At 40.0% G+C, this 27,379-nt stretch overlaps 1 protein-coding gene across 4 annotated transcripts in view; it reads left to right on the forward strand.

Annotated features, from left to right (window-relative positions):
- The window catches only part of parga (poly (ADP-ribose) glycohydrolase a), a 152,907-nt gene that overhangs the window by 111,661 nt on the left and 13,867 nt on the right, over positions 1-27,379 (forward strand). For all 4 annotated transcript variants that reach the window (XM_080215867.1, XM_080215864.1, XM_080215866.1 and 1 more), the window contains 2 exons: positions 17,880-17,958; positions 20,033-20,141. In XM_080215867.1, coding sequence (XP_080071993.1) covers positions 17,880-17,958; positions 20,033-20,141 — 188 coding nt within the window. The remainder of the gene's footprint in view (positions 1-17,879; positions 17,959-20,032; positions 20,142-27,379) is intronic.

Here is a 27,379-nt window from a genome sequence, read left to right on the forward strand (position 1 = left end):
CATAACATTCTATTAGCTTTCCAAATTAGTTGCTAAACCTGCAAACTAACCTTTTGTGACTCATGCACTAGGACATCCAGATCCCTCTACATCTTTAGAGCTCTGCTATCTCTCACCATTTAGATAATTTGTTTCATTTTTTATTCTTTCTGTTGAAATGGACAGCTTAACATTTTCATACATTATACACCATTTGCCAGATTTTTGCCCTCACCTAACTAATCTATATCCTTTTGTAGCCTCCTTAAGACTTCTTCACAATTTACTTTCCCACCTACCTTTGTGTTACCAGCAAATTTGGTAGCCGTATATCGGTCTCTTCATCCGTGTCGTTTATATAAATCGTAAAGAGCACACCACTCATTACATCTTGCTAGAAAATGACCCATTATGCCAACTCTGTTTTTTATTAGCTCTCCAGTCTTCGATTCATGCCAGTATATTACCTTCCCCAAACATAAGAACATAACATAAGAACATAAGAAATAGGAGCAGGAGTAGGCCATCCAGCCCTTCGAGCCTGCCCCGCCATTCAATAAGATCATGGCTGATCTGTCGTGTCTCAGTTCCACATTCCCGCCCTCTCCCCATAACCCTTAATCCCCTCGCTTATCACACCATGAGCTTTGATTTTCCACAATAACCTTTGATGTGGCAATTTATCAAATGCTTCTGGTAATCTAAGTATAGTACTTCAACCAAGAGTTCCCCTTTATCCACTGCACATAAGAACATAAGAAATAGGAGCAGGAGTAGGCCATCTGGCCCTTCGAGCCTGCCCCGCCATTCAATAAGATCATGGCTGATCTGTCGTGGCACAGTTCCACATTCCCGCCCTCTCCCCATAACCCTTAATCCCCTCTCTTATCAAAAACCCATCAACCCGCGTCTTAAAAATATTTAGCGAGGTAGCCTCCACCACTTCAACGGGCAGAGAATTCTAGAGATTCACCACCCTTTGAGTGAAGAAGTTCTTCCTCAACTCCGTTCTAAACCGCCCCCCCTTTATCTTGAGGCTGTGCCCCCTAGTCCTACTGTCCTTTCTGAGCGGGAAGAGTCTCTCCACCTCTATCCTATCCATCCCATTCATCATCTTATACGTCTCAATGAGATCTCCCCTCATTCTTCTAAACTCTAACGAGTACAAGCCTAGTTTATTCAGCCTCTCCTCATAGCTCAACCCCCTCAACTCCGGCATCAGCCTAGTAAACCTCCTCTGCACTCCCTCCAAGGCCAAAATATCCTTGCGTAAGTACGGCGCCCAAAACTGCACACAGTACTCCAGCTGCGGCCTCACCAATGCCCTATACAGCCGCAGCAAGACCTCCCTACTTTTATATTCAATCCCCCTCGCTATGAAGGCCAGCATCCCATTTGCCTTCCTGACCACCTGCTGCACCTGCAAGCTGGGTTTTTGCGACTCATGCACAAGGACCCCGAGGTCCCTCTGCACCGTCGCCTGCTGCAGTTTTTCTCCACGTAAGTAATAATCCTTCCTACCATTCTTCCTACCAAAGTGGACCACCTCGCACTTGCCAACATTAAATTCCATTTGCCAGTTCCTGGCCCATTCGCCCAGCCTATCTAGATCCTTCTGCAGACTCTCCACACCCTCTGCGCAATTTGCCATTCCACCAATCTTGGTGTCATCAGCAAATTTCGACACCATACACTCGGTTCCCTCCTCCAGATCATCTATATAAATGGTAAATAGCTGAGGCCCCAGCACCGACCCCTGAGGCACTCCACTAGTCACCAACTGCCAATCCGAATAGCACCCATTGACCCCCACTCTCTGCCTCCTATTTGACAACCAGTCCTCTATCCACGCTAACACCCTACCCCCAGCTCCATGTCCCCTGACCTTCTGCAATAACCTCTTGTGAGGTACCTTGTCAAACGCCTTCTGAAAATCAAGAAAGACCACATCCACCGGCTCTCCTCTATCCACCGCCCTAGACACATCCTCATAGAACTCCAGTAAATTTGTCAGACACGACTTCCCCTTAACGAAACCATGCTGCGTCTGCTCTATCAAGCAATTCCCCTCAAGATGCCTCGCTATTTCCTCCTTGATGACGGATTCTAACATTTTACCTACAACAGACGTTAAACTAACCAGCCTATAATTCCCCGCATTTTGCCTGGCACCCTTCTTAAACAACGGCGTAACATTAGCCGCTTTCCAATCTTCCGGCACTTCCCCAGAATCCAACGACGTCTGGAAAATAACCACCAAGGCATCCACTATCACCTCCGCCATTTCTTTCAGAACCCTCGGATGCATTCCATCCAGTCCTGGGGACTTGTCCACAATCAGCCCCTCCAGTCTGTCGAGCACCGCCTCTCTAGTAACATCCTTCAAAGAACTCCTATAAATTAGTTAAACATGATTTCCCTTTCACAAAACCGTCACCTTCAGCTGAAGTGGATAGGGACCGATTATAATCACCTATTATAAAATCCTACTTTTGGCCTCTATTTTAATATATTTGCTTTATAAAATCCTGTGTCTGGACTTAACTGTGTCAACTTTGTCATGCTGTAATCACACTGCCTATTAATGGGTGTGCCACAGTTCACATCCGTTGTGATTGCAGTGCAACAGGTTCTATAGGGAGTTTCCTTTGAAGGGGCTTATATGTAAAAACAAGCAGGTGAAGGAGGTGTGCCTGCCACTTTCTGTTGCTTGCTTTGAAACTGATGTTGTGACTTAGTGATTCTTGTAGAGCTAATATAGAAAACATTGCATAATCTTAATTACTTAAATATTTTGTGCAAAAAACACCCAACAAATACCTTGCAGCCTGTTCCTGTCACTAAATTAAAATGTGTTAACTTTACTGTGTCCTTGTGAAAATTAATCTCTGTCATATGTATGACAGCAGCAGTTGTCTGTGGAAGCAAATACTTTTAATTTACGGCACTAATTTGTTCATTAATTTAAAATGTTAGGATTGGAGATATGCTGAAGTTTCTGCCTACTACTCTTTGACTTGATCTAAGCTGCAGAAGGTTGCTGTTGAGGTACGGCCTGATCATAAAATGGTTACAGCACACACACCGGCTATTCAGCCTGCTCTGTTTTTTGCCGGGTCTCTGTCAGAGCAATTCCCATGCCCCATTCCCCACCATTCCATGTTGGCCTGCAAATATTTTCTCTTCAGACTGGAAAAATACTGATCTAGAAAATTCTCAAGAAGGCATTCAGTGGTGAGGCAGTGAAACCATTGTCGATTGTTGTAAAAACCCATCAGATACTCAAATGTACCTTTGGAAAGGAAACCTGCCATTCTTATCCACATGTGACTCTAGATCACAGCAATGTGGTTGACTTTTAAATGTCCTCCAAATGACCCAGCAAACCACTCGGTTACAGTTAGGGATGGGCAATAAATGCTGGCCCAGCCAGCAACACACTCATCCTATGAATGAAATTCTTACCCCTGACTTTCACTTGTGCTGTTACTATCCAAGTCTGTATTAAGATAATACACCATAATTACACTATAGTTCTTGCACCTATCTTTACTTTCCTTGCAAAATTGTTTCTATATCTTTTCTACTGGTTTATAGCCTATATAATACATCTAGAAATATAAATTTGCCTAGGTTCAATTCCAGTAACTGGCTGTGGTAGCTTATGGAGACCTGTGTGTTGCCTAAGCAGAGCTGTCCTCTTCAAGATATATATAATTAGCTGTGTCTCTCTTCTCTCTCTAATGGAGAGAGATGCCAATGGCCATTTGTGGACTATGGTTAGTTGCTTCCCTCTATTGTTACTTGGATGTAATGGTACCTCTATTGTTTCTTAGTTGTCTTCAGGGATGAAAGGGAAAATCACCTGCTCAGTCATCCATAAAGTATTCACACAATACAGTGGCTGGCTGAAGGATACATTTTATTTAGACCATTGAGAAGCAAATAAAATAAATGACCTTCAGAAGCTAAACTGATGTTCTCCAGTTGCCATGTTAATTTTTTCTCTTCTTAGAAGCTAACTAAATGAAGAAAAGTACTTCCTCCTAGACTGTTTCCAAAACATTGTGGTTGAAGGGGATCCAAAGAATAGACTTAAAGTGATGATGTATACAGTTTTGATGCATGTTTCCTTATTATTCGATTTATTGATTTACGATTGTTGAAAGCCATAGAATGCTTTGTTTGATTAACAGAAAAAGACCAAATTATGTGAAGATTTTTGTGTGTAGTGCTGCCATTTGTGGGGTTCTTCCTGGTTGCTGGGGGTAGTGGAGTGGAAAGGAGTGAAGGTTCAAAGATGGAGAAGGATAAGGCTGTGAAGCAATTTAAACTCAAGGATGAGAATTTTAATTTTAAAACATTTGGGGGCCCAGAGTCAATGTAGATCGACAAGTATGACAGTGATAAATAAACAGGACTTAGTGTAGCACGGGATACAGGCAATAGGATTTTGGATATGCTGAAATTTACAAAAGGGCAAGAATGAAAAGTTAAATGTCGAGGACAGTTTTAAAATAAATAATTGATATTCCTTGAAATTAATATTTTATGACTTGAATTTGGAGTTTGTGTTCTCTGGTCCTATGGTAGTAAGCTAGAATATCCTCTCTATTCAACACCAAGAAAGTTGGCAAGTGCGCCAAAGCAGGGATGGAGGTGTGTGATTAGAGGTGGAAGTAAGCCTGTGATGAAAAATATAGGAATTGGGAAGTTCAGTTCGGGGTTAAATAGAATGCAGAGGTTGCAAAAAGCCCGCGGCACTAGCCAGGGATTGAAATGGAATCAGTGGCAAGAATACAGTGTTTATAGTGGGAGCCGAAGATGGTTGCTTCAAACTGTTCAATATTTCTAGCCCTCATCCAAGATGTTATATTTTATAAGTGAGAGAGTTGAATGAGCAGTAAAGATGGATGCCACTGATCTACATGTGGACAACCACCCTATGAAGTTTTAGTCACAAGTAGACTTACATTCACTCTATAATGAAGTTGCTGTGAAAATCCCCTAGGCTCCACATCCGGTGCCTGTTCGGGTACGCTGATGCAGAATTTAGCACGGCTAATGCACCTAACCTGCACATCTTTGGACTGTGGGAGGAAACTGGAGCACCCGGAGGAAACCTAAGCAGACGCAGGGAGAATGTGCAAACTCCACACAGATAGTGACCCAAGCCTAGATCCCTGGCACTGTGAGGCAGCAGTGCTAACCCCTGTGCCACCATGCCACTATGTTTGTGGATGTTGTCACCAGGTGTCAGAATTAAAATGAAGTGCCACAAGATCACCCATCAGCTCATGCGTGAACAAAAATTGCTGCAAAACAGCCAGAAGATACCGTGCAGGCCTTGTTCTGTGTTAAATTCTTGGAAAAAAATGTCAAGCTACTGCCATTGGAAGAAACTGGCTGCGCTTAATAACAAAACTTTAAAGGGAGCGATGAAGAGATTTAAATATTTGACTTAAATTTGCAATTACTGAATATTGCTTAGAGATTGGTCATTTTCTTATAAAATCTATTAGTTTTGTTCGAACAGTAAATGCCATCCACTTTCAAAAAAAAACATTTTGCTCAGTGGATTTTAAATTGTGGATATTACTGTATTGTGATGAAGTTTCGCCAGATCATATTGTCGCTTATTACAGTGCAGAGTGCTTTTTTAATGATTCCCTGGTTTAAAATATCAAGTTACATAGCCAACAGCAGTTTTAATAATTGATGTGGAAAGAAAAAAAATGTTATTAGAAACATAGCAGGCGAAGCAGTTATTTCTTGCTGCATTTAGGAGAGGGAAATTGTTAACTTTAATTGTTCTTCTCTTAATGCATCTTCACTTTGTGCACATTTCCAAGATCCATTGTGTTGAAAAGGAAGTTCCAGATCCACATACCAAAGGGCACTTGAAGTGGGGTCCTATGTTCCACTGAGATTTATCCTCCATTATGATTTTCCATCAAAACTCACCAACAGTCTAAATGTTACAGACAAACTGAAAATGCCTTTTCAGCTTAGTGAGCCATTTTTGGTCCAAAATATTTTTTCAAATAATTTTGGTTATCCAATAAGTAGTTAAAATTCTGTGGTTTTGATCTGTATAGCTCTGTTCTTCTACCCCAGTATCATTTTAAAGTTAACCCTTTGACAGAAAATGCATTACAGCCACAGGCTTTGTCCAAATATGGACAAACAAGAAATGAGGTCAGGGTGACTGCTCTTGACAGCAGTGTAGTATTTGGCTGAGTGTGGCATTAAGAAGTTAATAGGATTCAGGGAAAACTCTCCACTGGCTGGAGTCCTACCTTAAACAAAGAAAGCTGGTTGCCAGAGATCATCTCAGCCTAAGGACATCACTACAGGGGTTGGGCCCAGCCATCCGCTGCTGCTTTGTCAGTTACTTTCCTTCCATCAAAAGGTTAGAATTGGGAGTAGGGAGGTGGATGATCACTAGTGCTTACAGTGTGCAGCTCCAACTCTGCAGATAGCATATCAGTCCCATGTCTGCGTGCAGCAAGACCTGAACAACATTCAGACTTGGGCTGAAAAATGACATTCTTGACATTCAATGGCATTTTCATTGCCAAATTCCCCCACCACCAATGAGCCAGAAATTGAAATGATCTAGTCTCATAAATACTGTGCCTGTAAGAGCAGTTCAGAGGCTGGATATTCTGCAGTGAGTGATTCCCTAAAACCTGTCCACCATCTACAAGCACAAGAATGTAATGGAACACTCTCTTGCATGGATGAGTGCATCCAACAGCATTTGAGAAGCTTGATACCATCCAGGACAAAGCAGTCTGCTTGATTGGCAATCCATCCACCACCTTAAACGTTCACTGCATCCATTACCCGCACAGAGTGGCTCAAGTGTGCCATCCACAATGTGTATGGTAGCAATTTGAAATGTTTTCATCAACAGCATCTCCCCATAGCCACAGTCTCTCTTACATGTGGAAAAGAACAACAGGTGCATGGTGACATTGCCACTTGCAAGTTCCCTTCAAAGCCAGACACCAACTTGATTTGCAAAAATACCATCATTCCTAAATTGTTGTGGTTCAAATTCCTGGTGCTCGCTACTCAACAGCACCTCAGTGGAACCTGCGCCATATAGAATCCTACAGTGCAGAAGAAGGCCGTTTGATCCATCAAGTCTGTACCAACCACAATCCCACCCAGGTCCTATCCCCATAACCCCATGTATTCACCCTGCTAGTTCCCCGACACTAACGGGCAATTTAGCATGGTCAATCAACCTAAGCTGCACATCACTGGACCGTGGGAGGAAACCCACACAGACATGGGGAGAACGTGCAGACTCTGCACAGACAGCGATTCAAGCCAGGAATTGAACCTGGGCCCCTGGCACTGTGAGGCACAGTGCTAACCACTGTGCCACCTTGGATTCAGTGGTTCTAGAAATCAACTTACCAACACCTTCTCAAAGCCATTAGGGATGGGCAATAATACTTCCCTAGTCAACAATGGCCACATCCCATGAACAAGTTTAAAAAAAAGTTTATACTGGTTTCTGTTTATGTATATTTTTATTTGTGTTGAGATTTGTCAGAAAATGTAGGTGTAAGTAGTATCTGCAAAATGGGCACAGAGAGAAGTGTAGTGTCAGATGTAACTTCCTGATTCCGCCCCATAAAAAATTCTACCCCATAAAATTTCTTTAATTATGAATGGTTTGGAAGTAACACTGAAATCCTACCCAAACAACATCCTTCAAAGTCTGAGCACAATTTGTGTTCTAAGCCTAACACTGATGGGTTGTGATGATTCACTTTCTCAGAACTGACTTATCACTTTGAAAGTTACAGTTAAGGTCCTTAGTATTATTGTGCAGCGAGGGCATTAATAACCACAGATGAAGCTTCTGGCCCCTTAATGGAGAAGAATATTTCATCATACTTGTTATTCAAAGTCCAGCGCATTTATTTTTGTGCCTGACTTTGGCTAAGACTCGTTAGTGCCCCGTCTGTCTGATCTATTCATTATATTTAGTTCTGATCTATCCTGACAAAAGGCTTAATGGATGTAACCGAGTTGATATATTTGAAGAAGGGCTGAACATTTCAAAAGCACATAATTAAATTTCTCCCTGCTGATGCTGTGTTGGAGAGATCAGGAAGCGATGCTTTGCCCTATGATAAATTTGTATCATACCAGGAGAAGCAGATTATTTCTTGGCACTTTAGGGATTGGGGAGTCTGACGTAAATGTTGGAGTCAGATTGGTAAATTTTAATGAATTACAGCAATTTAATTGACATAACTGCAGATGACAAGAGACTGATATTTTAATTTTATCTTTAATGGAAGAACACTTGAAGGTCAGGCCCAACTGATTAATGGGGATTCCCCGGGAGTGTATTTTAAGAGACTGATTGTAGGTCTAAATGGATACAAATTCTACTGTCTGACAGTTCTAAATATTAACATTCTATGTTTTAACAATTTATGTATTTTAAAGTGGTTTTTGCATTGTACTGAGAAGATTCGTTTCACTGAATACTTGAAAGATTTTTACAATTTTCTAATATTTTGATACACTTTAATTCAGAGGTTGTCCTTGGAGAGCAGAGAAAAAGGTCACTCCTTCCTTTTATTTGCTATTGTTACTGTTTGCTTAACGGAGACATTTCTTTCCAACTTGTCAATTTGTCAGAATTTTAAGCAGTAAAGAAGTGCTGATATTTGAAGTTCATTGCCCACAGCAGTAAATAAACATGAAGCTGATATCAAGTTTTTCTGTCATGATTAAAATGCATTTTTTTTTTCTTCTGTCAGCCAACAGGCACTGCCCTGAACACAGATCAGTCACATTGAATGTTACGTGTTGGAAAACAAGTATTGTATTAGTATTAAATGGTTTAATAAGAAAAAGTGCAGTCGTTGGGTAAATAAAATCATTGCTGTGCGCGTTACACTTAATCTTATTCATCAAACGATAGAATGGAGTCCTTGCATTACTGTGCTTCAGCTTAAAACATTGTTTTTAACAAAGATGGGTGCCGAAATCTTGCCGCCGTTCATGCCAGCAGGATCTTATGGTGCCGCTGATCGATGATGCACCCTGACACGGGTTTCCAGGCACCGAGGAGTGCATTCATGTGGGAACCCTGTTGACAATGGTGGGACCATATAATCCTGCCACCAGCAAGTGGCCCACTGCTGCGAAACACGCCGTGGAGAGGGAGAAAAATCCTGTCTAGGGTCCTTGCCTCTTCACTTGGCTGCATGTCCCAACTTTTTGATCAGCTTATTTTCTGAGGTGTATGAAAATCCATTGCCATGTTTAAGTCTCTACATCAAATTGACAAGTAAACTATATGCAGAATTTCTGTTTGTCTAATCTGAAGTATTCACTGTCTTTGGGCATTTCATGAATGGGCACACGTAGTTAAACCAGAGCTTGAACACAGGGCTAAGGCCTAAAGATCTGAAATGTGCTTAAGGCACTGCTAAACTATAACCAGGTAGCACTGTGTAACTTGGCAAGTAGGTTTCCTGCTGCTTATCCAGCTGGAACCAATCTGCAGTGGCAAGTTGCCCTCTTGAGATCCCTCTCCTATTTGGCTGGTCAATCAATAACAGTGCCCTTTGGAATTGCTTTACTCTGCTATCAGATTTGGATCAGGTATATCCTGTCCACACAAATAAAAAGCAGGATAGTGCAGTCCATTTGACCCACTTCCCCGTCACCACCCTAAGCATTCACTCACCCCATTACTGGCACACAGTGGCACCAGCATGTACATCTAAAAATAAGCTGTAGCAACCTGACAAACCTCCTTCAATAGCATCTTCCAAAACTAAGACTACTATCACCTTGAAAGGCAAAAATGGCAGAGACATGGCAGAATCATCACCTGCAAGTTGCCCTCAACCACACACCATCCTGACTGAAAGTCGTGCTGGTTAGGTGCATTAGCCATGCTAAGTTCTCCCTTCGTGTACCGGAACAGGGGCCGCAGTGTGGCGATTAGGGGATTCTCTCAGTAACTTCATTGCCGTGTTAATGTAGGTCTTACTTGTGACACTAATTAAATCTAGACTCAAAGTTGTTGTCATTTCTTCATCATCATTGGATCAAAATCCTGGAGCTCCCTTCCTCACATCGCTGTGGGTGTGTCCACACCACATGGACTGTGACGCTTCAAGAAGGAGGCTCACTGCCATCTTCTCAAAGGCAATTAGGATGCACAAGAAAGACTGACCTATCCAGGAATGTTAACATCCCATGAATTAATAGAAGCATCTTAATATTTAGCTATTGAAAAGGATGTATGGTTGGATACAGCTGTGTGTAACACCATTATTTCTTTCTCTGTAATTCCGGTCCCAAGTTGATTTGACAAATCGCACAAATGTTTGCCTTGTATTCATGTAATTTTGAGAGGCTGTGCATTTTAAATGTTATTCTCTGTTTTACATTACCATTCGAAGGGGAAACAAGAAATGAGGAACAGAAAAGAAATTGTCAATAGTAAATACACAAGCTGAGAAGTTTAGATAGCCAGTAACTTTGTTTTACAATTATTTAACTAATTTCTGAAGAATACAATTTCTAAACCTTTCTTGTGTAAGATAGAAATCTGTGACTTCACTTGTGCAGCTTTTCATTTATGCTGCCACAGAATTTTTCTGTATATTCTACATGCTCCCCATTTTGCTCTCAACCCTGCCCTGCTGAATGGGAGAAAGGCAAGAGAAGGGAACAATATGTGCAGAAAATAAGCACTACTGCCTGCATTACCTACTTCCCTTTTGCCTGTTTGCTGCGTACAGAGACTGTCACACAATTGGTATACTGTTTTTCTACATAAATCAGGAGTCTGTATATGTAAATTGTGCACAATGTTATTTAATGCTATTTTAAATTCATAAACAGAGAATTTCAGTTTATTAGTTGGAGGTTTTCTACAGTGGACAGAGGCATATGAACTCCAAAAATGTACAACTGAGCAACTTAATTACACAAAGTGCCATGAAAATAAATTATGTAAGTTTTGGACTGGAATTCCAAAAATAATATGTGACATAGTTATTGAATTCACCTTGGTTTCATGCTGTCACTGTGCCAATGTAACTCTGAACATAGTGACTCATCACCATTTGAAGCTTTTACATTATGTTTCCTTCCACGTATGAAAATGTTCTGTCAACCACAGTTCAGTTTGCACTGTCGGGAAGGGGTGGATTCAATACCCACTCCAGAGACTTGAGCTCTCAATCTAGGTGGCTAATTCAGTACGGTACTGAGTGGGTGAACTGTTGATCCTTGCCCATCTGCACTCTGAGATGAACTTTAAAGATCCTATAACTTTATTAAAATTAGAACAGGGATGTTATCCTGGTATCCTATTGCTACTTAGTCCTCAATCAAATCATTAAAACAGATTATCTGGTTATTTGTGGACCTTGTTCTCTTGCTGGCTGCCACACTTTCCGACATTTTGTGGAGTTTACACATTCTCCTCGTGTCAGCATGGGTTACCTCTGGGTACACTGGTTTCCTCCCACAGTCCGAAGATGTACCAGTTAGGTTGATTGGTCATGCTAAATTGACCCAAGTGTCGGGGCAATTAGCAGGGTAAATATGTGAGGTTATGGAAATAGGGCCTGGGTGGGATTGTGGTCAGTACAGACTTGATGGGCCGAATGGCCTCATTCTGAACTGTAGGGATTCTATTGTCCCTTCAGTGGTAGTCCATTGGCCGTGGTACACTTTGGAATGTTACGGTCATTAAAAGTTCAATTTAAATGCACATTCTTTCATTCTTTATTGAAATAGCGCCAACATTTGCTTCAGGTAACACCTGTGTGCTGTTTTTCTTTCTGCTACTTGGCGATTCATACTGCCTGATGCCTTGCATTGTCAACAACAGTCAATTGACAGCATACCAAATAGCACCGACATTATGTTGAAATGAAATGAAATGTTGAAAATAATTTTGATCTTCCCTTCTCATTTAGAAACCCTGGGACCTACAGGGAGTTAACTGGGAAGATAGATCAATTCTAATATATGCACAGCTCGAGTTAAACTTGTTTTGTTTAACTGGCTAATGTGATCTGACAGAAATTGGCAGTTTTTGTGTAAGTGTAAACTAGAAGGGAATTGAATTAAGTGAAAGGTAAAATTCTGGCTGTAGACAATAGAGGGAGCTGTATGTAGCTGGTTGCTCTGATAGCAGTGTTCGGTGTGTTTGTCTTTCCCAAGCCACCAATGTTTGAGGAAATAAGTCTCCATTTAAATATTGCATATTTAAATGCTTTTTGGTTGTCAAATATTTCCAGGAATCAAACATTTGTGGATCCTAAAGATCTTAACTGGTTGCAAGGTTGAAGAGTGCATTTTATTTATAGCTTTTGACTGAAGAAGTACGGAGGAGCATTTCCTTTTTTTAAGTTATGTTATCTGTTAAATATCATCCAGTTATCAGGGATTCATCACAGGAGCAATTATTGTGAGCACTTCCACTATTTTATTTGATATTCTTCCGCGTTCCATTCAGACTGAACGTTTTACTGGGTGGCTGTATCACTGGGTAACATCCTGCCATTATCAGCAAGTGCAATTTGATGTCAGCTGCAAAAGCTCTAAAAGCTTTGGTGCATATTACTGTGGAGGCAGATGCTATTTGCTCTTATCGTTGTATTATTTTACATTGTTTTTAACATAACTCAAACCTGATGGAGTTACAGGACTGTAAACTAATCTCAGAATTGGCACAACATCACGACTGGTGAGAGAAAAGCACCCAGTGAGTTTGTGGTTATAAATCCCAGCATTAGATTACATCAGTCCCCAACGTCTATTATATGCTGCCATTCAGGCACAGTGATTAACATTTCTACAGACTCACTTCAGCTTTATCAAAGAACAAATTACTTGCAGACAAATATTTGGGCATTCTATGTCCAGTTTGTACTATGTACTATGAACTGTGCTATATGTGTTAGATAGGCTTCTTTATTTCACATATATTCACGCATTATACATTGCACATTCTCCCTGCATCTGCATGGGTTTCCCCTGGGTGCTCCTGCCACAACAAAAGATGTGCAAGTTAAGTTGATTGGCCATGGTAAATTGACCCTTGTGTGGATTAGCAGGGTAAATCTGTGAGATTGCAGGAATAGGGCCTGGGTGGGATTGTGGTAGGTGCCAACTTGATGGGCCGAATGGTCTCCTTCTGCACTGTAGGGATTCTATGGTCATTTGAATCCTTTTCTGTTGAGGGCAGATCTGTGAAAGCACATACAGTGAATTGTCATAAGTACTGGATGGAATATGTAAATACAAAAGTGTTTAGTTTCAACTATGAAACCATTTCTGGTTACGCATTTTAAATGATTTAATAAAAATGAGTTGCTGTCTTTTATTACGGTTTGATATTTTTAAATGATTTTGTATGATGCAGGCAGCGGGAGGAACAGCTTTGAAGTTCTTTGCTCCTTCACTCAGAGGGTGGTGCATATATGGAATGAGCTGCCAGAGAAAATGGCTGAGGCAGGTTTAATAGCAACATTTAAAAAACATTTTGATAGGTACGTAGATGGGAAAGGATTAGAGGGATACGGGCCAAACGTGGGCAGTTGGGACTAGCTGGGAGGGCACCATGTTCTGCATAAGAAAATAAGAACTAGAGCAGGAGTAGACCATCTGGCCCCTGAAGCCTGCTCCGCCCTTCAATAAGATCATGGCTGATCTTGTGGATCAGCTGCACTTACTTGCCCACTCGCCATTACTCTTAATTTCTTTACCATTCAAAAATTTATCTATCCTTGCCTTAAAAACATTTAAAGAGGTAGCCTCAACTGCTTCACTGGGCAGGGAATTCCACAGATTCACAATACTGTGTGAAGAAGTTCCTCCTCAACTCAGTCCTAAATCTGCTTCCCCTTATTTTGAGGCTATGTTCTAGTTTCACCCGCCAGTGGAAACAACTTCCCTGCTTCTATCTTATCTATTCCCTTCATAATCTTAATGTTTCTATAAGATCTCCCCTCATTCTTCTGAATTCCAATGAGTATAGCCCCAGTCTACTCAGTCTCTCCTCATAAGTCAACCTTCTCAACTCCAGAATGAACCTAATGAATCTGCTCTGCATCCCCTCCAATGCCAGTATATCCTTTCTCAAGTAAGGAGACCAAAACTGTACACAGTACTCCAGGTGTGGCCTCACCAGCGCTTTATACAACTGCAACATAATCTCGCTGTTTTTAAACTCCATCCCTCGAGCAACAAAAGACAAAATTCCATTTGCCTTCTTAATTACCTGCTGCACCTGCAAACCAACTCCTTGAAATCCTGCACAAGGACACCTGGGTCCCTTTGCACAGCAGCATGCTGCGATTTTTTTACCATTTAAGTAATAGTCCATTTTGCTGTTATTCCTACCAAAATGGATGACTTCAGATTTACTAAAATTGTACTTCATCTGTCAAATCCTCGCCCACTCACTTAGATTATCTATGTCCCTTTGCAGACTTTCAGCATCCTCTGCGCACTTTTCTCTGCCACCCATCTTAGTGTCATTTGCAAATTTTGACACAATGCACTTGGTCTCCAACTCCAAATCATCGATGTAATTCATAAACAATTGCAGTCCCAACACTGATCCCTGAGGCACACCACTAGTCACTGATCGCCAACCAGAAAAACACCCATTTATCCACACTCTTTGCTTTCTGTTAGTTAACCAAACCTCTATCCATGCTAATATACTACCTGGACTGATTGGGCTGAAAGGCCTGTGCTATATTGCTCAATGACTTTATTAAGTGAAAATAGACCTGGGTTCCTTCTCCCATTTATTAACCAGTTGTTGCACTTGAGGTGTTAATGTCAGGACTTTAGTATTGGGTTTAACTTTGATGTTTCTTGCAGTTTGGGTGGCACAGTAGCACAGTAGTTAGCACTGCGTCAGAAACCTGTGTTCGATTCCCAGCTTGGGTCACTGTCTGCATGGGCTTCCTCCGGGTGTTGTGGTTTCCTCCCCCAGTCTGAAAGATGGGCTGGTTAGGTGCGTACACCCGAACAGGCACCAGAGTGTGGTGTCCAGGGGAATTTCACAGTAACTTCATTGAAGTATTAATCTAAGCCTTACTTGTGACTAATAAATAAACCTTACATTACTTACTTTACTTTATTGACTCTTAACTCTTAAAGTTCCCACATAAACAATGATCAATATCCAGGGAGGCTTCAGAGGGCCTCCATCTCCATGGAAGAGTGTCATAGCAAGGAAACAACAGAAGGGGGGAGAAAAGATTAACAAGAGAAAAACTACTGAAATGATGATGATACTGTGCCTTTAAGAAATTATTTATATCATATTTCTTGTGTCGGGTATGTTTAAATCTCAGCTGTGTTTTATATGGTGCTGAATTGTCTGCAAACCAGGCAGCTTATGTGCTGAGAAGGCAGACTCATGATTGTTTTTAATCTGAGTTAATGCATTTTTGTTTGTTTGATTTTTTTTTTCCCTAGGGTATCGAAGTAGAGTTTTAATTAGGTTGATTGACAGAGACAATCCTATGCTTAAGGGGAGGAGCTAAGCTTACAGGGAAAAGCAGGCAGTTATTGTCAGGCTCTGAAAGAAACAAGAAGTGTTCGTCTGTCTCGCGATTTCTTTGGACCTTCTTTGGTTGTTTGGGACCTGCTAAGAAAAATTGGTCTTTCTCTGTCTCTGGCCCTCTCCAGAAGTGTCTTGGAGGCTCGAGGTTTGGCAACCCAAATGCAAGCATGTGAGCCCATGTGTTGCTAATTGATTTTGAAGAGGCGTTTAAGTCTCTAAGAAGAATATTGCTTGAATTGGAGATAGATTGGGGTTAAGAGTTGTACCTTGTCATGTTAAGTGTTTCAATTGGTTAAAATTAAGCTAATTCATTTATTATTGTTAAATTGTATTGTTAAAATACAGTTTGTTTTGCTAAAAACTTCTTAATGTATCAGTAGAATCATCTTATCCTCACACTAATGAGAAAAAAACTGTTGGGATCAAGTTGAGCTTCATAACATACTTTGGTGTGTCTGCATTGGTACCCTACTGAATTGAAGCTTGTTCTTTGAGTTGCTCTTAAATTGTGCAGCCCACAACTCAAAATATTATTCTCTACAGAGTTAAGAGATCAAGTCTCCCAATTATCATAGAACTGTTCCTACAATTAATAGCTGCCAGTTTATTGCTTTACATATTTGTTTGAACTTCCACAATAATTACGGATCAAAGTCACTAAAATGCTTCAATACCAAATTTGCAAAATGTTTGTGATAGTAGCTTACAAGCCTTTAATGCTTATGTGAAATTTGTCCGTGATTGTGATGGAAGGGTTACCTGATTGACTGATTGGTACTGTTGTTGAAGTAGGAAGTAGTAACTTGCATTTATGTTGCATGTATCATGTCTTCTAGAGATCCCAAAGCCAGTTAATTACCTTTTTGAATCACTCTTGCTATATGGATGTGACCAATGGAGTTCCTTTTGGTCATAATTAGGGGACAGACGTTGGCTAGCAGAGCCAGCAAACTTTGCAGCACTTCTTGGAGCTGTGCCTTTGGTGTTATTATTTATATCCAGCCAACAGGTAGGCAAAATACTAGTTTTATGTAATGACTTCAGACCTGGCAAGGTGACTCCCTGCACTAAAGTCCAACACTGAGTCAAGCTAGCCCTTGTAATAGGGAGGGACATATCTCAAATATAGTAATATCACAAATGTTTGTAGGCTCCTGTTTTGAAATGAAAGTTGAAGTACTTCTTGGTAGTTCTTTGTTGCATCTAAAGAGAGGTTATTGATAATGCAATGGGGCTTTCTAAATCGAGAAGCATTTTCAAACATGGAATGCCAGAATAAAGGAACAGTAACTTCCTTGTAGCCTCTGGTATTTACAGTGTCATAGATTTTGAGCTCGATATAGGAAGGTGCCAGATTTGATACCTGCTCTGTACAGAGACAGAAAATGGGAACCTAATGATGATGAGGCTGCTGTGGTTGGTGCTGGTGTCCTCGAGATGGGGGAGACAAAGAAAAATCAGCTAGATTTCAGGCTGCTGCTTTCTATTCTTGGACCCCCTCATCATATAGCATGCAGAGTAGCTAAATTTTTTATTTTATGTCCCATTACCACTCTCTTTGATATTGCACCACCAATCCTATTCCATTTGTGATTGACGCTTAAATGGCCCAGCAAGCCTCTTAGTTGAAGGGCAATTAGGGATGGGCCATAAGTACTGGCCCAGCCAGGAATGCCTACTTCCCAAAAACGTAATGTTTAAAAAATGTAATCTCTTCTGTCAGAGGTATTAGTTTTTGTTTTTCCTCTCCTCTGTCCTTTCACATGCTTAAAACCTAATACAATTCTAAAGTTTCTCAATTTGCAAGCCAGATAGATGGTGTCTGACCTGCTAAATATTGTAAACACAGTAAGAAGTCTGACAACACCAGGTTTAAGTCCAACTGATTTATTTGATAGTAAACTCACAAGCTTTCGAGGTTAACCTCTTCGTCAGGTTAACCTCGTGTTGTCGGACTTCTTAGTGTGTTTACCCCAGTCCAACGCCAGCATCTCCACATCATGACTGCTAAATATTTCCAGGATGTGCTATTTTTATTACAGATTTATAAAAATATCGTTTTTGTTGTCCAGAATGCTGCTCATCTGCCACAACCCCTATATTTAATTTTTTTCTTAAGTGACTATTTGAAAGAATCACCAGGGTACTGATAATTTGACTAATCTCAGCAGGAGATTAAATGAATCTTCTCCGAGCTATTGTTCAACTTTCTGGTAAAATTGTAGACAGTGTTTTAATAATAATAAAAGATGGGGGTGGAGGGGAGTCTTTGGATTTGTAAAACAAATTGTCTTGACGTTTTCAGGTACTGAACAATACAGCGTCTATGAAGGCTACGCAGATACCTACAAATGGGTGGGGAGTTACAATGACAAGATTCAAAGGTAATGGCTTAGAAGTGCAACTTCAATTGTATTTAGCAATTATGTCTAGCTCTTCTGAGTTACTTTGCTTTGTTATTGTTTTTGTGAAATTGGTTAACAAAGTCCACTGGTGACAAAATATCAAAAATACTCTTGTGGATTCTATTTTCTGTGAAATACAGGGAATAAAGTTAAAGGACCTGTATTATTTATCAGTGCAGTTATACATGCCACAAACTTATCCTTGCTGAACTATATTATAATTACAAATTGGCGCATTATTTCCCATTAACCTTTTGTCAGAGAAGTCTTCTCAGCAAATTTCTAGGTTTAAAAAGTGTCACTCAAAACTTTTTGTTTTTTCATTAATAATAATTCATTCATTGGATGTGCGCATTACTGCTTAAGTCAGCATTTAGCGCATATCCCTAATTGACCTGGAGATGGCCATTTCTAATCGCCTTAGAGGAAGAATTAACCATTTCTCACTACAAGTTGAATATCTAGCCGGGTTCTAGCTGGGTTAAAGTTTTTAACAGGAAGGCATGATAAGACTTATGTTTGCATCTATGGTAACTAATCTGGTAGAGTTCTTTATTTGACCTGTTACTGAAGGCAGGAAGAAGATAAGTTAACACTATCTTCTCTGTCCTACAAGGGGAATGTATTATAGAATTACTACAACAGGTATCCATGGTGAGCCTTTCTTTCTTGATGCTCAAACACCAGGATCCCCTACCACAAGCTGTTAGTAACCAGGGACATCCACAATATTAAGTCTAGAGCAGGCAAAATAGGTTAGGAGCGTTATTTGAAACTTCAAGCCTCTCAATCTTAGGCATGCATCGATATGTCAGTTCCTTTGATCAGGCCCAATGGAATTTGGGAGTTTCCATTATCTCTTAAAATTCTAGAAAGGTATTTCAAGTCATGTAGCTTCAAACCATTGAGAAAGTCCGTGTAACAAGAATGAAGACCCAGCAAGGTGAACTTTCTGCTCTCTTTACTTTTTTTTGCACTGAGGAGAATGTGCATTCCCTAGAGGTGGAGTGAAGTTGAGTTTCTTGAACAGCATTGCTAAGTTACCTAAACTAGTTCATCTGCCTGCCCTCTTCCCTGGGGACAGTTGTAGAGACGCCTTAGAGCGGAATAATCCAAAGTTTTAAAACAATTGTTAGATAAAGAAAATTGTCACTAACCACCATGTTGTAATTCAATCTGTTCAAATCTGCATCTGTGCCAAACATTATTGGATTACTTATAGAATTAATATGAAACTTGTTATTAAGCTGCCTTTATTTGATGCCTTTGTCTGACTGCTTTGATTGTGGCAATGTTCAAGCAAAAACCTTTCAGTACCATGATAGTAAGGATTAATTTATACTGAAATTATGCATTATTGTTGCATTTCACATTTTGACCAAGAGAAAATGGTTGTCATAATTAAGACTCCAAAGATGCGTATCTGTGTAGAATAATCAATCAAACTTATCAGTCTTTTTCTCATTCATACATGTTGCACAAAGGTGGAATCATTAATTAATTGTCACTACTTCTTAAAAAAAAACCTAGTTAGTTTGTGTTTTGATACTACGATTTTTCCCATTCCATAGATTCAATTCTTCCTGATCTCTGAATTTTAATTGAGTTTCACTGTTTTACAGAGAATAGTCACTACTTTGAACCATTGATTTGTGTGATATTCTGGATTTTTATCAGTCATCATTGGATTCATCCTGTAAAAAGAATAGATTGTTCTATATTCTCTTGCAGCCATACAACTGTCCAAGATATCTTCACTCCTCCAATTCTAGCCTCTTCAGCATCCCTGATTTTAACCTTTCCATAATTGGTGGTTGTGCCTTCAATTGCCAAGCTCTTAAGCTCTAGAATTGCCTACCTTAAACCTCATTGTCTCTACCCCACTTTCGTTTAAGGCACTCCTTAATCTTTGATTAAGCTTTGGTCATTTGCCCTATGATCATATTTTGTTTGATAGCGCTAACGTGAAGTGTCTTGGGATGTTTTAAAATGTTAAATAATGCTACGTAAGCACAGGTTAATTTTTTATGAAGGATTTTTTGATTTTCAACAGGGATGCTTGGCAAAGGCGCAACACGGAAATTGTAGCTATAGATGCAATGCCTTTCAGACGCTACTTAGATCAGTTTTCCCCATGTCATTTAAAGCGAGAAATTAATAAGGTGAGTGTTTTGACCTCATTACTTTCTATGTTCTAATATTCTGAGATAAATAACTTCTGTTCAGCCTTGTACAGCAAACTCTTTTGATCAATGCCTTCTGGTGATATAATTGAAATGAGATTTTCTTTTAAAACAAAGATACGACTTTGGAAATGATTTTGATGTCAACTTAATTGCATAATTTGTACAAAGCTTCGGTTTAAGTTTGAATTCGTGATTTGAATGTGAAACTGCTAACACAGCAAAAGTGGTCTAATATAAATCACCAATGAAAACATTAGTCTCCCTTTGCATTAAAAGAAAATGCCAATACAGGAACAATTTTTTAAAATTATTCCCCATTCACAAATGAATTATATACGAGTAGAGAAAAATAAGATGCCAGACAAACCTGGACATATAGATTCCAGGAGTGGGGATGCTATTGGTAGCAGTGTGAACTTAGACTAGGAAGGTATTCTAACATTATTTGAGCATTTCACTCAGATCATAAGGGGAATGTCCATTTGTCAGTTAGGATCCTCTTGCATGTTTTAATTGTCTGATATCCTGATAGAAAAGCTGGAAAAAATTAGCAATAAGCCTGTTTGTGTATTGAAGTCAAGAAATAATTTTGAAATCTGTCTTTGATTGTTTTATAACGCAACGTACACCAAGTTATTTTTGACTCGAGCTTACAAAAGTTTTGTTTGTAAACCAAATCGGATTTTTAAAATAAATAGTACAGGATGCAACTAGAGTTGTGAAACTTTTAATATTGCTCTAAGGGAACAGACTTAACCATGTGTTATAAAGGATGGTAGTAGACATCTGTTACCTTTGCAAATCACCAGTGCCAATCTATCTGGTTATACTGTCAAAGCTAGGAAAAGCCATTTGATAGCTTTTCCTGGATTGTGAATTGGAGCCCAAAGCCCCTTGTAGTTCAGAGATTAGATACAAAGGAGGATGTCTGGACTGACTAATGTTGTGTCTTTAAACCTTTCATTGAAAAATGAGGTTGGCAATGGGAATAGTGATAGCTCGGAATACAAATTGCAGGAGGAAAATAAATTCAGCCACTTGAAGGAAGTTTGCAACATCTGACGCAAGATTTAGATTGCCTGATAGCAGAACGCATTGATATAGCATTTAGCGGCATGAGGTAGGAATATGTGACTGTGTAACACACAGATGTTCAGGCCTTTTCAGGAGAGATTAATTAACGATAAGTTACTCCTCAAGAGGATGGACAGAATCTTTTTTGAATATTGTTTCTCGCCAACATATTTTACTGTTCTGTTTCAAACAGCTTTGGCTCAAAGACAGTTTGCCTTTTCGAGACCTGGAAAAAGGATATACATTTTAGATCAAAGACAGTAAAACTCAATACCCCTTATTGTAAGAAATGGCTTTATCTTTAAGTTGTATTTTGGGATTGGGAGGGACGCAGCAGAGGGAAAGTTTTATTATTTTTGAAGTATTGGAATGGTACTTGTGTCAAAATTGCATTAGGTTTGACTATAACCATCCATGAAAGAATAGCCAGCATTGTTTTACAAAAAAAGAACCTTCGTTCTGTGCTTATTGTTTTCATCAACCATCATTAACCACCCATCCTCTATCTCACTCCCTACATTTTCCAAAGCCATTCTCAGCATTCTGCTCCCTCAAATTTAAAAAAAAAGGAAGAACCTGCATTTGTATCACATCTTTCACAATCTCGAGACATCACAAAATACTTCACGGCCAGTGAAACATTTTGAAGTGTATACACTTTTTAAGGATAGGGAAATGCACTGCAATATCTTACAGACAGCACCAGAAAAGTATTTTCTTCCAGTAATGTTGGTTGAGGGATGCATGTTGACCAGGGCCTCGGCAGAACTGCCCTGCGGCTCTTTGAATAGAAAGAGGTCTCTCAACACCAGCTTAGTCCACCTCAGTGTGGCAACAGGACCTATCTCACCTAAAAGATGACAGCTCTGAAAAATGACATCTCTGACAGTACAGCAGTTCCACTGTCATAAGTTCATAAGATATAGGAGCAGAATTAGGCCATTCAGCCTAATCGAGTCCATTCGATCATGGCTGATATGCTCCCCATCCCCATTTTCCTGCCTTCTGTCTATAACTCTTCAACTCATTACCAATTAAAAATCTTCCTAACTTCTCCTTAAATTTACTCACTGTTCCAGCATCCACCACACTTTGGGGTAGTGAATTCCACAGACTCACAACTCTTTGGGAGAAGTAGTTTCTCCTCAACTCTGTTTTAAATTTGCTAGGCCTTATCTTAAGACTATGATCTGTCATCCTAGAATGCCCCACCAGCAGAAGCATCTGCTCCTTGTCTACTTTATCCATTCCTTTTATCATCTTGTACACCTCAATTTGACCTCCCCTCATTCTTCTAAATTCCAGAGAGTATAGGCCTAAACTGTTCAATGTCTCCTTGTACGACAAAACCCTCATCTCTAGAATCAGTCTAGTGAACCTCTTCTGAACTGCCTCCAATGCTACTATATCATTCCCCAAATAAGGGGACCAAAAATATCCTGCACAAAAAGTGCAAATCTCTAGAATGGAGCTTAATTAAAATTGCGTGTGAACATTGAAGTAAGGCTAACAATATATTTGCAAAGGTCCAAATTCACTCCAAATCTCAGAGCATTACAGTTGGTTGTTTCAGCAAAGAAGTTTCTCCAATACTCAATCCAAGGAAATGTGTTGCAGGCAGCTGCATGACCACCAACTTGATAAAAAATAGGCAACAATTCTGAGGAGGTTACCTTGAGTAAGTTCGAGGTTATTAACTCAATTTCACCTCTCTGGAAATAGTACTGAAGTATTGTATTTGTTGACTTTAAGTCTCTCTGGTTCATTCACCCTTCACTTCTTTCTCAAGATTACATTGTTTTGGTAACTATGCTGAAACATACAAAGTTTAAAGTAAAGTTTATTTATTAGTGTCACAAGCTGGCTTACGCTAACACCGCAGTGAATTTACTGTGAAAATCCCCTAGTTGACATACTCCAGTACCTGTTCGGGTACACTGAGGGAGAATTTGGCATGACCAGTGCACCTAACCCCCACGTCTCAGCCTGTGGGAGGAAACCAGAGCACCCGGAGGAAATCCACGCAGACACGGGGAGGACGTGACCCAAGCCGGGAATCGAACCTGGGTGCCTAGTGCTGTGAAGCAGCAGCGCTAACCACTGTGTCACCATGCCATCCCAGTGAGATGGTGACACAGGAAGGATGGAAATTTGAAGAATGTTTTGTTGAACAGTTTAGATTTTTTTCCTTGCCAGTCGCTCATGCATGGTAATTATGTGCTATGGTGCAAACCCCAATCAGCCAAGTTTCATATTATCCAAACACAATATTGTGAATTGCAAAAGCACTCTGATTTCATGAGAGCAGTAATCCCACTGATGATTAGTGACAGTTTGGATTGACATTCATTACGTATAATGGAGATGAAAATGCAAGGTTGAAAATGCAATTAGACACCCAACTAGCTGTAACTGTGCAGTCAGGAATGAGAGTCCAGTTCTGTAAAGGGGCTTGCTCATCTTATCAGGAGGGGGAATGCTGACGGTGGTATTCAGGTTGGAAAACTATTTTCTGCACCACTGAAGAAAATAATTTTGTGGCGCAATAGGAGCTCTTTGCACTGATGAAATTCAACACTTCAAAATCACTCCTACAACCGGGGCATCAACACGGTGTTACAATACGTATTGGAGCACCCAGACTTTGTTTTAATTGATGGCATTACCCTGCAGGAAGTTTAAAAACTGCAATTTGGAAGAAAATGAATGTCAGAATTTTATTTGAAGCAACCTGCTCACTCGACACACAAATTTGGACTTTTGTACCTCTGTCTCGGGTATATAAATAATCACTTGTTAGTACAGAACTTGGATATTATTGAAAAAAGAGAGACACTGTTGAAGGCTGTACACTCGACATTCAGTCACAGTAATTTAACTGAAGAATTTGACGGAAGCTTGTGTAAGACTTCGTTGACAGCTGAGATTAGTTTTTAACAATTGACGCAGGTGCAGAAATGACTGTTTGAAATTAAATATCAGGTTTTTAGCAATATAGGTGATGTGCCATTATTCCTGTGACAAAGTTCTTAACAGAATTATAGACTTTTAATTTTGATTTCCAAAAAAAGTCAACAAAATTATTAATTATTGCTAACCTGGGTCTAATGGAAAATTATCATATTCCAAATAGGGTGTGGCTCTGATCTGTTGGTATCTGATGTGTAATATATTTAAAACGCAGCAGGTTACTCGTTTAAAAGATTTCCCTCTTGAAGCTGTGCGAATGACTGTCATTAGATTAAATGATTTGGTTTGGTGCTACACATTGCATATCTCCATGGTTCCTTTATGTTTTAGGATTGCTGCTGCATGCCACAGTTATGTGTTCAAAGGTCTCAGGAGGTGAAAATGAGGTGTCTCAGCTGTTCTGAATAATGATTAGGCACTTGCCCTGGCTATCATCCTATTGTTTAGAAAAAAAACTTAAAAGTGCATATGGAATTTTTAATTGTTCTGTGCTGCTGATGTAACAAGCTGTTTTATTCAGAGTAATTCTGCCTCCCGGATATTACCTTCCGTCAACTAATTGAATGTTTTCACGAATTAGTTTAAGTAGGAGTTTTAGCACAGGAAAACTACTGCAGCATGAAAATAGAGGCCATTAGATTTGTGTTTACCCTGGCTCTTTTCAAGAAATAGCCAGAAGTAATTCCACAACCTAGTGTCTTTCCCAGCTAATTATGTCCTTTCTGACCAGAAATGATTAGATTCCTGCTTTGGCTTTTGTCAATTGCTGACATGATAAACCTTATCCCTACCCTATGTATGTAAATCCTTTTATTGCTTAAGGGGATTTAATGTTGTTGGATAATTTAATGCAATTGGATTATACTTTTTTTAAAGTTTACCATAGAGCTGACTTTTACACCCTCCACCAGCTGTTTTCATAGAATATGTTGTTAAGAAAATGGCTGATGGTAAATGTCGGTTTCTTCTAAATTTTAGAAGGGAAACATGAAACAACCATGGTGGCACAGTGGTTAGCACTGCTGCCTTAAAGCGCCAGAGACTGAGTCACAGTCTGTGTGGAGTTTGCACTTTCTCTCCATACCTGCATGGGTTTCCTCCGGGTGCTCCAGTTTCCTCCTACAGTCCAAAGATGGGCAGGTTAGGTGAATTGGCTACGCTGAATTCTCCCTCAGTGTACCCGGACAGGTGCTGAAGTATAGCAACTAGAGAATTTTCACAGTAACTTAATTGCAGTGTTAATGTAAGCCTACTTGTAACACTAATAAATAAACTTTATAAAAACAACTGCCCTCAGCTCTGTTTTGCAGATTGACGTGTGAAGAAAGATTTGCAGTCCACAGAATGATGTCCTAGACGTTTTGTGATGATTTTCAACAAAAATTTGTTAAGTATTAAAATAATGTAGAAGTGCCCTTAACTACAGCTTCTTTGTAAAGGAGGGTCATCGATTGGAGAGTGCCCTGTGTGCCTCTGGTCACCTCCACATCTCTCCAAGTCCTAACACTCTGTTCCTCCTCCTGCCCGCCCTCCAAAACCACCCCTCCCATGCCCTAGGCTTTCCAATACCTCCCCACCCTAAAAGCCCATGACATAGCTGTCTCTGGCTGCCCTTCTTGAGGATGGGACTTCCTATCCATTACGGGGTGGAAGTCTGACACTCAGACTATTTAGCCCGCTCCTAAAGTGTTATTGCTGCAGGGAAGGCATTTTAAATGCCCAGAGCCACAGAGTGTGGTTGACTCTCAGCTGTCCTCTGAAATAGCCTAGCAAGCCCCTCGATTCAAGGGCAAGTAAGATGGGCAATTACTGCTGGCCAGCCAGTGATGCCCATGTCCCACAAATGAATTTTTAAAAAGTCAATTCATTGGAGACCAGTTTTCCTTGCGGTGGGTTGTGGATAAATGGTGAAATCCAGAGTCTTATTAAACAAAACCTAAGCTCATTCCTTCCAAACACACAGCTCAACCTTTTCCCCTGGTTTGCCTTGCCTTTCTCAAGTAACCAGTTCATCTGCAGTGAGAAATCAGCCCAGGACTTGCAAAAAGCTGTTTCAAAAATCCACATTAAGTTGAACCTTAAAGATACAAAGCAAACAGCAGAAGAGAAAGCAAAACAGCAAATAGGCTGGAGCAGTTGAATTCACCTCTAACATTCAGAAAAACAATGCAGCTAAATTATCCTCTTGTCACAACTTGCATGTTGCTGGTTGGCACTCAAGTAGCACATTATAATCAAGGTCTGCTGTGTTTAATTTACACAGATTGTACTTCATGTTTATTTCTCTGAAATAGAAGTATAAATTCTGAATACAGCAGAGTTATGCAGACAATAAAATGTTCATAGAATCCCTACGGTGCAGAAGGAAGCCATTCGGCCCATTGAGTCTATACTGACCACAATTCCACCCAGGCCCTATCCCATGTATTTACCTTGGCTACTGCCCCTGATACTAAGGGGCAATTTAATACAACCAATCCACCTAACCCACACATCTTTGGACTGTTGCATTAAGGAGCTTTGCCATCATCAGTCATAAGTGAATCTCAGGTCTGTGAGATCTATCACACAGAAGTTTTAAGTTTCACTTTATCCTTTATGCAGGTTGATAGTTGTCAAAGTGACAATGTGAAAAGAAGCTTAGAAACCTTGCGCTTTTTATCAGTGAAAATTCCTGTGGCCTAAATCCACAATGAATGAATATTGTAACCTTCAGTGGCAGTTTAATTGGAAAACTAAATCAGCGGCCCAAATATATTTTGTAGTGACAAATTGTTCAGTCATATAAAGAGCATTTGCATCTATATTAGAACAGAATTATGAATCACTAAGTTTCACTTGCGAACAGATATCCGCCTCTTCTCATTGAGCATGACTCTACAAAATGTATGTTGGTAATTCATTGAGTTAGTGGAAATGCTGAGTGTACAGATTCCCCATTGCCATTAACTAATGTAAACTCGAGTGTACTAAATCATGAACCATTTCTCAAGACGTTGAGAATCGGCAGTCTCAGTAGGATTGGTCATTAATTTATTCCAGCCGTTGCTCTTCCAGACGAAAAGACCAGTGCTGAGTCTTGTGGCTCCAGAATAATGTTTCTGATTTGTTACTGTGGTTTATCAATATTACTTATCCAATGTGCAAGTCCGTATTCAAATAAACAGATC

The sequence above is a fragment of the Carcharhinus amblyrhynchos genome, chromosome 31 (genome assembly GCF_965287045.1).
Source record: "Carcharhinus amblyrhynchos chromosome 31, sCarAmb.v2.hapA, whole genome shotgun sequence".
Lineage (NCBI taxonomy): Eukaryota > Metazoa > Chordata > Chondrichthyes > Carcharhiniformes > Carcharhinidae > Carcharhinus > Carcharhinus amblyrhynchos.